Source organism: Stenella coeruleoalba (assembly GCF_951394435.1).
Source record: "Stenella coeruleoalba genome assembly, chromosome: 2".
NCBI lineage: Eukaryota > Metazoa > Chordata > Mammalia > Artiodactyla > Delphinidae > Stenella > Stenella coeruleoalba.
In genome coordinates this window covers 59287066-59300688 of record NC_137147.1, presented here as the reverse complement: position 1 = coordinate 59300688, position 13623 = coordinate 59287066, and the positions used below count along the sequence as shown (strand labels likewise).

The following is a 13623-nucleotide window of genomic DNA, read 5'->3' as shown; positions in this document are numbered from 1 at the left end:
AATAGCACACATCACAGTAACAAAACCAATTTCTTTTTCTGTCCCTCTTACCTCTGGTGGTCCACTAAAAGAATATGCATACAGAATAGGCTGAATCATGATTAGAGACTGGGTCAAATCTTGACGCATAAAATGGTGACGATAATATGAACTCTCGTCAGGACTATTGTTAAACACTTGCAAGAAAGGAGATCTTCTTAAATGAAACATAAACTATAAGATAAAACATGTGAGATAGCTTTTACTGATTTTAATATTACAACAGAAGTTTACTACTACAAAAGCATTTGATTACAACCATTAACACAATAAAACAACACCTTACAATAAGAACATTCTAAATTGTATTTCTCAGAAAGAATCTTACTCATGATATTTATCAGTTACTTAAAAATATAATTCAACAACAACTTAAAAATTAAAGAAAAAAGATGACTCAAAAGGAAAACAAGAATAGGGACAAAAACCCCTCGCTCAGATCTAAGTTATTAGAGACTGATGCTAGGTGATGCATTAGCAGCAACCTTTGTTTTTATTCTTCATCTCTCTGTCCACATCTCTGAGCCTTTTTATTTCTATTCATTACCACCACCAAAAGACTCTAAGAGAACATAAAAATAGATTAACAGATAGATCCCCAAAACTGCACTGGTTTAAAAAAAAAAGGACATATATACCCACTTATTTCTTAATATTTAAGGTCTCCTTTATCCTTAAGAAACATTCTCTAGACTTTGTTTCATAATTTCTTTCTCCTTTCCTTTTCTCCCCTTCTACCTACTCCTCATGTGAAACAGACCAAAAAGGGGGTGAATTAGGCCTGAATGAAGGACAGCTACACTGTCCTTTGACACCAGGGGTCTTTGATATAACCAATAGGATCAGCTCCAAAATACTCCCATTTGTCTTTTAGTTACTTCTCTCAACTTCCTTCAGCCCTCAGGTCTCAAGTGCCTACATGCTGCCCTGCCTGGGACTCATTCCACAGCTCTCTCCCAACACATGCCACTCATTGAAATTCTTATTCCTGTTCCTTTTTTCAGTGATCCATAATTCATTGAGAGGCTCTCTCATCCCTTACCACTTCAATCATTCTTGTTTACTTACAAAAATGTATAATTGGTAAATCTGGGGGTAAATATTTTATAAATGAAGACCTCCCTTAGATTTAGTTTATGTCACCTTTTAGAAGATCATAAGGCTTTGAAAACCCAAAGAAAAAAGCACTTCTGGGTCCTCTGGCTCTCTACTTTCAATGAGAGGAAAAGATGGGATGCCCAGATCTCTTGGAAGATCCAAAAGCCCAAAGAGAAGGCTTGGAGAGGGAGAGAAGAGAAAGTAAGGAAAGTGTGGAGAATTTAGTCAAATACTTAGACTAATGCCCTCAATTCCCTTTCCTATTAGTTTCTCTATGAAGATGAGGCCTGAGAATTCCCAAAACACAAAGGGTTGCCTCCCTTAAGACAAATAGACCCTGCCTTTTCCTAGCTCCCCAAAACCTCAACCAGAGATTTAGGAAAGTCTCCCCCTATAAACATGGAGCTTCTAGATTACAGATTACTAAAAGATTTTCAAAAAATAAGTATAGCTCTTATACTTCAACTTAATAAAGTTGAAGCTTTAAACAAATTTTTTGTGAGCAAAAATTTGAATTTCCACATCTCAATATTAATCATCCTTCCAGACTGAGCTAAAACAAAACACTACCTCTTCTATAAAGATATATCAGGGCTTCCCTGGTGGCGCACTGATTGAGAGTCCGCCTGCCGATGCAGGGGACACGGGTTCGTGACCCGGTCCGGGAAGATCCCACATGCTGCGGAGCCGCTGGGCCCGTGAGCCTGCGCGTCCGGAGCCTGTGCTCCGCAACGGGAGAGGCCACAACAGTGAGAAGCCCGCGTACCGCCAAAAAAAAAACAAAGATATATCAAATCATCCATTTGGAAGGATTCTTTAAAGTTTCCTTTAAATGTTATATATCTCTCATAGTATTTCTCACTTTCTTTTCTGTGTTATTTATGTATATTTCATATCTCACTCTTCAGAATGAAAGCTCCTTGAAAGTGGGATCCATGTCAGCCATCTCTATTCTCCTAAATTCCTTGCACATAGTATATACTCAGTTGAATAAATATTATCTCTATTACTCATCATATAAACAACCTAGACTTTTAAAAATATCTATCGAAACAACACACAGACTCCACTACCCAAGTGGAAAAGGTTCTGTAAGATAAATCAAATTAGCTTCTTTTCTATTTATCTGGGATGTCCCCATAAAGTTGTTCTCAGGCAATGAGACCATGCTATAAGACTAGCTGATTTGTAAAATTACTTCCTTTTGGTACTACTGTAATTAGTTAGATTCCTTATATCAGATGGAAAGCTAATCTGCTTCACACCTAATTCTACTCCACAGTAGGGTTCCAGTGTAAATTTCTACTCAACACAAATAAATGCTATCTGCAAGGCCATCATAAAAATACTACATACTTTTCACTAGCTATTCAAGCATAATACTAATTTCTTAACTATCTCAAAACTTAAAACCTAACCAAAAGAATGACCCTATAAAATGAGTAATAAAAGACAACAGGAAAAGTGAAACCCAATGCTCCTGTCAACACTAAGAACACGGACCTTTTATCTACTTACCTGTGGATAAAGGGAGAAAGTTTCTGAAAATCTGAAGGAACTTGGATCATCTTTGTGATACTCTCCAAATTTCTGACACTAAATAAAATAAAACATGTTAGTAATATATTCCCTGGCACAGAGCTAAAACTTTGTCTATGCATACTCTATTTTTTTGAATGTTTGTCACTTTTAATTCAGGAACTATGAACAAACATAAACAATTCTGTTTAAAAAAAGAATTTCCAAATCTGTTCTGTATGATAACACACAAAATTGCTTGGGACACAAATTAAAGAGAGCAAATATGTCCCATCAGCTGCATACTCTATTTTTAAAGTTATTACTCTTTAGGAGGCAAGATACTTGATATAGGATAAAACTGGAATATTTACTTATAGACTTACCAAGAGAATGATTACAACCAAAGACATAAACTTGAATTTTGGAAACAAATAATACATTGCTCCAATGCAAAACAACTCATCTTAAAATGTTTGAATTTTTTTAACTAAGTGTCTCTGATAGCAAATAAAGAGCTCTTGGATGATGGCCAGAAGAGCTCAACAGGCACCCCCTAAGACTCTACTTAAAAAAGACAATAGTCTACTGACAGAAAGATGCACTATCAAAATACCATAGTGGCTCCAAAGGCAAATTGATGGTATAAAATTGGGTACACTAGAAAAAAGACCAAAAAGAAAGAACTGTTGAAGAAAATCAAGATCAACAGGTAAACCGGTAAAGGAGAAATGCAAAGGCAGAAAGTGGAAGGAAATCAAGGAGACACATACTCTAGCAACAGAGAAGTAAACCCTCTATGATAATGTGACAAAAGGCATCTAAATAACTGAGATAATCCACATGAGAAAGTGCTTAGCACAATGACTGACACTAAGCACTCAATAAATGTTAGCTTCCTCTCGTTCTTGAGCAAAGTCTCTGACCTGAAAAGTTTTTATAGTACTTATGTAACTGGTCTACTTCCTGGCAACGTTTATCGGTACTTGAATATGATCAAGGGCAAAAACAATAAGCAAAAAATAACAAAAGGTTCACTGTTGCAAGTAGTACAGGACTTTTACAGCCTAAAATGTTCAACTAAATAATTTATGTAGTTATCTGTGCCTTAAAGAGCACATACGAAGGCCTAATTGGTTTGATCACATTTTTTGGCTTCCAGGAAAAATCATTTCAGAACCACAGTTATCCAAAGGATAGAAAAGCTATAGTTGTAGCACTAATCCTCAGAAAATAGATCTTGGTATGTGGGAATAAGAATGTTTCTGTCTTCAAAGCCCCCTAATAACACTTCACTGACGAAACTTACAGAGTTGGATAATAATCTTCACTGTCCAGTATGAAAGCCACTAGCTATGATCCAATTTAAATTAATTAAATTGTATTAAAATCCAGTTCCTCAGTTGCACTAGCCATATTTCAAGTGCTCAAGAGCCACATGTGGGTAGTAGTTCCATAATGGACAGTGTCGAACACAGAACATTTCCACCACTGTAGAAAGTTCTCTTGGACAGTGCTGATCTAGAATATAAAAATACACTTGAGATCTAGAATATCAAACACATTGAAAACATTTTGTGGAAAAGCCAATATGTCACACATTATCTGATTTGATTATAAATAAGATTGGTAACTTTTTCATATGTTTATTGGTCACTTGCATTCCTTCTTTTGCTAATTCCTTGCTCATCACCTTTGCTCATCTTTTGCCCAAATACTACTGATTTGTAACAGCTCTTGTACATGAAAATTTTCACATTCTGTCATACATATGACAAATGTTGGCATGAAATTCTGCTAATAGTATTTTTACCACACAGACTTTTGTCTCATTTTAATGCAATAAAATCTTTTAATATTTTTATTTAATGGTTCCTGACTTTACCTTTCATGTATAAAATCCTTCTGCATCCAGAGGCTAAACACATATTAACCTATTTTTTGATAAATATCATCTATACTCTACCAAAGACAACAATATAAATTTTGTATAATATACACATACATAAATTTCTAATCTTTGGGTTACTTCTTAAAATTTTTTTGAACACTTATCAAATGCCCCAGCATTAGTTACTGGAATCATGAGGAGTAGTCCTTATTTACAACCCAAACAAAACACTAATAAAAATGAGCAAAAAGATTGAAGCATAAAGGAGGTATATCAAAGATCCACCGTTTGAGTTATTTAGAAGTAATAAGACTGGGCAGATAAAGCATCAGTAATAAAATTTTCTTGAGGAAAATAACAACACTTGCAAGAAGTTTAGTCATGTCTTCAATTCAGCAATTAGTTATGCATAAAGCCATCCACATAAATGGGCCCAAAGGGTCACAGCATAACCTCTATAAGAAAATGGTAGGGCTTCCCTGGTGGCGCAGTGGTTGAGAGTCTGCCTGCTGATGCAGCGGACACGGGTTCGTGCCCCGGTCCGGGAAGACCCCACATGCCGCGGAGTGGCTAGGCCCATGAGCCATGGCCACTGAGCCTGCACGTTTGGAGCCTGTGCTCCGCAATGGGAGAGGCCACAACAGTGAGAGGCCTGCATACCGCAAAAAAAAAAAAAAAAGAAAATGGTAATGACAAAAGTGGTCCTCCTTAAAAACAGCACAACTGAAGTGCCTGGTCCCAATGGTATAGCAAGAAGAAAACCTAGCTGTGATAAAATTTGCAAGGAAAGCCCCAAGAGTCTTAAACAAGAGAGGTTTCCTGGGAATGAAATTTCCTGAGAAATGATTTCCTGAGAGATGAACTGTTTATCCATCGTAGCTAGCAGCACAGCTGAAGGGAGTAGTTAGTGGGTAAACCAAAGGTCAAAGATGAAAAAAATCAAATAGTAATTTTAAGTTATACGAAGATGTCATTCAGTAGAAAAGGTCAGAAGCCAAAAAGGTAAGGAAGGAACAGATCCATGAAGCCAGACACAAGATGGACCCAAACAAGAGTCTGAGAATGGAAGCAGCATATACCATGTGTTATACCGATATCTTAAGTGATTCTGACCAAGGAGAATGAAAGCTTGTATTAAAGCTGTCAGAAGCAAATGTGGTACCAGCACCAATCTGGCCATATGATGCTCATTAGCTACAAAATAGTTTTTAAAAAGATGTTTATTTCTGTTTTTTTTTCTTCTATTTTATCTATTTTAATTGAGGTATAGTAGCTTTACAATGTTGTGTTAGTTTCTGCTGTACAACAAAGTGAATCAGCTATATGTATACATATATCCCCTCCCTCTTAGATCTCCCTCCCACGCTGCTGCCATCCCACCCATCTAGGTCACCACAGAGCACCAAGCTGAGCTCCCTGCGCTATACAGCAGGTTCCCACTAGCTTATTTTTAATTAAAATGACGCTTAGTCATCAAGAAAAAAAGAAAACAGTTATATTCACTATACCAAATTGAGGCAAGAAGTTTGTTAGCATAATTTCACAGGTTTTTCATTAGGAAAAAAATTAGAAAAGTGTAGTACCTAAGAGTTATTAATCCTTTCTCTGTTCGTGTTGCTATCATTGTTATAGTTGAAAATTCAGCAATAGGGAATCAGGACAAAAAATGAGGCTAGGGATTTCCCTAGTGGCACAGTGGTTAGGAATCTGCCTGCCAATGCAGGGGACATGGGTTCGATCTCTGGTCTGGGAAGTTCCCACATGCCACGGAGCAACTAAGCCTGTGCACAACTACTGAGCCTGCGCTCTAGAGCCTGAGAGGCCACAACTACTGAGCCCACGAGCTGCAACTACTGAAGCCCACGCACTCTAGAGCCCATGCTACGCAACGAGAGAAGCCACCACAATGAGAAGCTTGCGCCCCACCACGAAGAGTAGCCCCTGCTCTCTGCAACTAGAGAAAGCCCACGCCCAGCAACAAAGACCCAACACAGCCAAAAATAAATAAAATTTTAAAAAATTAAAAAATGAGGCTACACTATGTTAGCTACTTAGAATAGCTTCTATAACTAAGGTTCATCTGTCATCACCTGAAACTTCACTTCAATTGTACACTAATTTGATTCAACCAATTAAAGAAAAGAATGTAAAAACCATATTCCCACCACTTTTACCATATATTAGTCACTAGGGTTTCTATAAGAAACTGTGATCTTTTTAAAAATTATTTTTTGAACTTTGCACACCATATGATGCCAGCCACAGTGATGCAGTTTCCAGGTTATCCTGTTAGCAGTTTCATTGCAGATCTTTTAGTCTCACGTGGCAGTAGGACTATATTCATTTGGATAACTCCATTCTCAGTTTTTGACACAAGACAAGGGGCGGGTCATGGATAATTGATGAAAGCTGTTTTGCAAAGAAAGCACGGCAATAGTCTGATGATATCAGCCTTTCCCTCTGAAACTACCTCCACCAATCCCCTCTTACACACAGTTGCCAGCTGACTCATGGAACAGACAAGCTATACTGCTGTGACAGACGAGCAGAGTATAATTTTCATTATGTCATGACTCGCCTGTCCTCTACCCTCAACTTGCTGCTGTTGTAAACAGTGCAAACTGCAGGATATGTAGCTTAGAACTGAATTATATTGTGAGATTTTTATCATTTTGTACTTTTTGCAACTGTCTCATTCAGTTATTTACAAGACCAAGTCTATGTTATATTTTATTAGCATTTGTGTTTTACAGGCATGTCAAACAATATGGCAATTTTTGAAGCTGAGGTGTGAGAAGAGAAAGATTCTAGACAGAAGCCTACAGAGAATTCCGAAGAATTACAATCTTCTGAGTCATTTCACTAAACCCATACAACAGAACACAGAAAAAGTCCATCTTCACACTGAAAGCTACTTACCAGTGGGTTTTATGTGGGGCTGATAAGTCAAGTTGTACTATCCAATTTTGTGTCATGTCATAACCTACAAATGTAGTACTAGCTCCAGCAAAATGGAAAAAGTACTTTACTACAAATCATAACCATTTGACAAATAAAGGTGCTGATCACTTCAAACAGCTTTTAGACTCTCAAAACAATAAAGCGTTTGTTAAAACAAAGTCACAATCAGTGAAAAGGCTCAGGAAGCAAGATACTTCAGAGCAAAATTTATTATCTAGAAAAGGAAAAGTCATATAGTTGATGAGTGCTAACAATGACATGTAAAATTACAGTAAGTAAAATGCTAGGACAAGATGAAGTCTGAGAAACTGAAAAGGTTCCATCTTAAAACAATATAACAAGTGGATGCATTCATGACATGTTACATGATGCTGAAGAGTTTTGTGTAAATTAGCTGAAAAATAACAGCTTCTCTATTCACGTTGATGAGTCAACGGATTTCACCAATGTCATGTCAAGTTGCTAAATAATAGTGAAATTCAAGAGAACTTTTCTGCTGCCCTAAATAAGCAAAGGTCAAAAATATATTTAATGTTTTGATCCTCTTATATGGAAACAAAAGTCCACCTTGGAGGAACTATGTTGACATTTGTACTGACGGTGTCCAATCAGTGGTTGACTCCAAGAGAGATTTTATGCCTATTGTTAAAAAAAGACAGGCTGATGTCGTCATAAGACTGCTTTATTCACAAAGAGGTGCTAGTGTAAAAACACCCTCAGAAATGAAAGAATAAAAGCTCTGGATGATGCTACAAAAAATGACTAACTTTATTAAACAAAGACTAGTTCCCTCGATAATGTTTAAAAACTGTGTGAAAATCTAGACAAAGGGCACAAAAACCTCCTGCTACAAACAGAAATTTGATAGCTTAACAGAGAGAGTTCTCAACAGGCTGTTTGAGCTGAAGGGTGAACTGAAGAGGTACTTTCAAGGAAATTATAGGCCAGAATTTGCTGAGTGAAAATGAAGCATTAAGAACAGAACTTGGGACTTCCCTGGTGGCACAGTGCATAAGACTCTGAGCTCCCAATGCAGGGGGCCTGGGTTCAATCCCTGGTCAGGAAATGAGATCTCACATGCATGCCACAACTAAGAAGCCCGCGTGCTGCAACTAAGACCTGGTGCGACCAAATAAATAAATATTTAAAAAAAAAAAAAGAAAGAACAGAACTAAGCCTTCTAGGTCATAGTGAAAGTAATGGGCTCCTGACATGTTAAAAGCTCAAGTAAATCATCAGTATCAATAACTTTATTAACATACACTTTGGTAATCTAGATCTAGATAAAAAAGACTTGCCTATATTTTTATATGTTAATGTGTATAATTTTTATACCCTAATTAATTTCTCTTAAAATTTCCATTAAAATGAAAATAGAAAATTTAAACCACAGCAATGAAGGAAAATATGCAAAAAAGGAGTAAAAACAGATATAGTAATTTAGGATTAAATTGGGAATTAATTTCGTATCAGCCCCCCAAAATAATAGCAATAATAGGTTACATAATTGTCACTCTTTTATTTTAAGGAAAAAAGGCATTTTCATTTACTGGAAGAGATAAATTAACTCTGCTATTCATTAATATGCCTTTCTCAGCAACTTTATTAGGAGTCCCTCATACAGACTTTCAGTTACACTGTCAAGTACCATGAAAGAAAATAATTGACTACAAATAAATGCGTACAGATTTAGAACAGTATGATGTTTACTTCTTACCAGTCGAATGAGCTGTCTGTCTAGCCATCTAAGCACATCTGGACCTTCTTCTGTTTCTGCTCTATATATTGCCAGTCGAGCCATAAGAATGGCAGCTGCCTCCTGGTCAAAAGATGCAGCAATGTTTTGGATTTGAGTTTGAGCATCTGCCCAGCTAAAGACAAGAAGAAGAAAGCAAGAAGTGCTGCTAAATTATTATATTCATGATATCATAGTTGGCTGTCACACAGATTTAAATTTAAAACATACAGAAAATTACTTCAATATTTCAAAATTCCAACATTACCTAGAAAAATTAGCTTTAAAAAAAATCACTAGTAGTAGTTTCAGTATAGTACTCACTGTTTTTCAGAAAAATATATCCAAACCTAATAAAATTCTCTAAAATAACTGTAAAGATCGATTTCCAAACATATTCGTTAAAACATTAAGATTTTTACATGTAAAAATGTGTGTGCATATGCACACAGATATACAAGTTGGTATATCAGACTTTAAAAATTCACTTCTTCAATTTTATAAAAGCAAAAATATGGAAATAGAAAAATAAAGTTTTCTCCCAGACTAAGTAATTGTCATTTACTAAACTGGAAAATGAATAAACTATCAGAATATTTTCTCATTGGTCTTTAGTTCAATTATTAGTGATAAAAATTAAATAATTAATATTATTATTTTTACATCTTAATTGGAGTATAATTGCTTTACAATGGTGTGTTAGTTTCTGCTTTATAACAAAGTGAATCAGTTATACATATACATATATCCCCATATCTCTTCCCTCTTGTGTCTCCCTACCTCCCACCGTCCCTATCCCACCCCTCTAGGTGGTCACAAAGCACCGAGCTGATCTCCCTGTGCTATGCAGCTGGTTCCCACTAGCTATCTATTTTAAGTTTGGTAGTGTATATATGTCCATGCCACTCTCTCACTTTGTCACAGCTTACCCTTCCCCCTCCCCATATCCTCAAGTCCATTCTCTAGTAGGTCTGTGTCTTTATTCCTGTCTTACCTCTAGGTTCTTCATGACATTTTTTTTTCTTAGATTCCACATACATGTGTTAGCATACGATATTTTTCTTTCTCCTTCTGACTTACTTCACTGTGTATGACAGACTCTAGGTCCATCCACCTCACTACAAATAACTCAATTTCGTTTCTTTTTATGGCTGAGTAATATTCCATTGTATATATGTGCCACATCTTCTTTATCCATTCATCTGATGATGGACAATTAGGTTGTTTCCATCTCCTGGCAACTGTAAATAGAGCTGCAATGAACATTTTGGTACATGACCCTTTTTGCATTATGGTTTTCTCAGGTTATATGCCCAGTAGTGGGAATCCTGGGTCATATGGTAGTTCTATTTGTAGTTTTTGAAGGAACCTCCATACTGTTCTCCATAGTGGCTGTACCAATTCACATTCCCACCAGCAGTGCAAGAGTGTTCCCTTTTCTCCACACCCTCTCCAGCATTTATTGTTTCTACATTTTTTGATGATGGCCATTCTGACCAGTATGAGATGATATCTCATTGTAGTTTTGATTTGCATTTCTCTAATGATTAATGATGTTGAGCATTCTTTCATGTGTTTGTTGGCAGTCTGTATATCTTCTTTGGAGAAATGTCTATTTAGGTCTTCTGCCCATTTTTGGATTGGGTTGTTTGTTTTTTTGTTATTGAGCTGCATGAGCTGCTTGTAAATTTTGGAGATTATTCCTTTGTCAGTTGCTTCATTTGCAAATATTTTCTCCCATTCTGAGGGTTGTCTTTTGGTCTTGTTTATGGTTTCCTTTGGTGTGCAAAAGCTTTTAAGCTTCATTAGGTCCCATTTGTTTATTTTTGCTTTTATTTCCATTTCTCTAGGAGATGGGTCGAAAAGGATCTTGCTGTGATTTATGTCATAGATGTTCTGCCTATGTTTTCCTCTAAGAGTTTGATAGTTTCTGGCCTTACATTTAGGTCTTTAATGCATTTTGAGCTTATTTTTGTGTATGGTGTTAGGGAGTGTTCTAATCTCAAACTTTTACATGTAGCTGTCCAGTTTTCCCAGCACCACTTATTGAAGAGGCTGTCCTTTCTCCACTGTACATTCCTGCCTCCCTTATCAAAGATAAGGTGACCATATGTGCGTGGGTTTATCTCTGGGCTTTCTATCCTGTTCCATTGATCTATCTTTCTGTTTTTGCGCCACTACCACACTGTCTCGATTACTGTATCTTTGTAGTATAGTCTAAAGTCACGCAGCCTGATTCCTCCAGCTCCGTTTTTCGTTCTCAAGATTGCTTTGGCTATTCAGGATCTTTTGCGTTTCCATACAAATTGTGAAATTTTTTGTTCTAGTTCTGTGAAAAATGCCAGTGGTAGTTTGATAGGGATTGCATTGAATCTGTAGATTGCTTTGGGTAGTAGAGTCATTTTCACAATGTTGTTTCTTCCAATCCAAGAACATGGTATATCTCTCCATCTATTTGTATCATCTTTAATTTCTTTCATCAGTGTCTTATAATTTTCTGCATACAGGTCTTTTGTCTCCTTAGGTAGGTTTATTCCTAGATATTTTATTGTTTTTGTTGCAATGGTAAATGGGAATGTTTTCTTGATTTCACTTTCAGATTTTTCATCATTAGTGTATAGGAATGCCACAGATTTCTGTGCATTAATTTTGTATCCTGCTACTTTACCAAATTCATTGATTAGCTCTAGTAGTTTTCTGGTAGCATGTTTAGGATTCTCTATGTATAGTAGCATGTCATCTGCAAACAGAGACAGCTTTATTTCTTCTTTTCCAATTTGGATTCCTTTTATTTCCTTTTCTTCTCTGATTGCTGTGGCTAAAACTTCCAAAACTATGTTGAATAAGAGTGGTGAGAGTGGGCAACCTTGTCTTGTTCCTGATCATAGTGGAAATGCTTTCAGTTTTTCACCATTGAGGATGATGTTTGCTGTGGCTTTGTCATATATGGCCTTTATTATGTTGAGGAAAGTTCTCTCTATGCCTACTTTCTGCAGGGTTTTTATCATAAATGGGTGTTGAATTTTGTCAAAAGCTTTCTCTCCATCTATTGAGATGACCATATGGTTTTTCTCCTTCAATTTATTAATATGGTGTATCACGTTGATTGATTTGCGTATATTGAAGAATCCTTGCATTCCTGGCATAAACCCCACTTGATCATGGTGTATGATCCTTTTAATGTGCTGTTGGATTCTGTTTGCTAGTATTTTGTTGAGGATTTTTGCATCTATGTTCATCAGTGATATTGTCCTGTAGTTTTCTTTCTTTGTGACATCCTTGTCTGGTTTTGGTATCAGGGTGATGGTGGCCTCGTAGAATGAGTTTGGGAGTGTTCCTCCCTCTGCTATATTTTGGAAGAGTTTGAGAAGGATAGGTGTTAGCTCTTCTCTAAATGTTTGATAGAATTCCCCTGTGAAGCCATCTGGTCCTGGGCTTTTGTTTGTTGGAAGATTTTTAATCACAGTTTCAATTTCAGTGCTTGTGATTGGTCTGTTCATATTTTCTATTTCTTCCTGATTCAGTCTTGGCAGGTTGTGCATTTCTAAGAATTTGTCCATTTCTTCCAGATTGTCCATATTATTGGCATAGAGTTGCTTGTAGTAATCTCTCATGATCTTTTGTATTTCTGCAGTGTCAGTTGTTACTCTTCCTTTTTCATTTCTAATTCTATTGATTTGAGTCTTCTCCCTTTTTTTCTTGATGAGTCTGCCTAATGGTTTATCAATTTTGTTTATCTTCTCAAAGAACCAGCTTTTAGTTTTATTGATCTTTCCTATTGTTCCTTCATTTCTTCTTCATTTATTTCTGATCTGATTTTTATGATTTCTTTCCTTCTGCTAACTTTGGGTTTTTTTTGTTCTTCTTTCTCTAATTGCTTTAGGTGCAAGGTTAGGTTGTTTATTTGAGATGTTTCCTATTTCTTAAGGTAGGATTGTATTGCTATAAAGTTCCCTCTTAGAACTGCTTTTGCTGCATCCCACAGGTTTTGGGTTGTTGTGTCTCCATTGTCATTTGTTTCTAGGTATTTTTTGATTTCCTCTTTGATTTCTTCAGTGATCACTTCGTTATTAAGTAGTGTATTGTTTAGCCTCCATGTGTTTGTATTTTTTACAGATCTTTTCCTGTAATTAATATCTAGTCTCATAGCGTTGTGGTCGGAAAAGATACTTGATACAATCTCAATTTTCTTAAATTTACCAAGGCTTGATTTGTGACCCAAGATATGATCTATCCTGGAGAATGTTCCATGAGCACTTGAGAAAAATGTGTATTCTGTTGTTTTTGGATGGAATGTCCTATAAATATCAATTAAGTCCATCTTGTTTAATGTATCATTTAAAGCTTGTGTTTCCTTGTTTATTTTCATATTGTATGATCT

At 36.2% G+C, this 13623-nt stretch overlaps 1 protein-coding gene across 2 annotated transcripts in view; it reads right to left on the bottom strand.

Annotated features, from left to right (window-relative positions):
- The window catches only part of SEC23A (SEC23 homolog A, COPII coat complex component), a 76518-nt gene that overhangs the window by 15984 nt on the left and 46911 nt on the right, over positions 1 to 13623 (bottom strand). For both annotated transcript variants that reach the window (XM_079912582.1, XM_079912581.1), the window contains 3 exons: positions 9225 to 9378; positions 2656 to 2733; positions 52 to 213 (listed from right to left, as the gene is read on the bottom strand). In XM_079912582.1, the coding sequence (XP_079768708.1) occupies positions 52 to 213; positions 2656 to 2733; positions 9225 to 9378 (394 nt within the window). The remainder of the gene's footprint in view (positions 1 to 51; positions 214 to 2655; positions 2734 to 9224; positions 9379 to 13623) is intronic.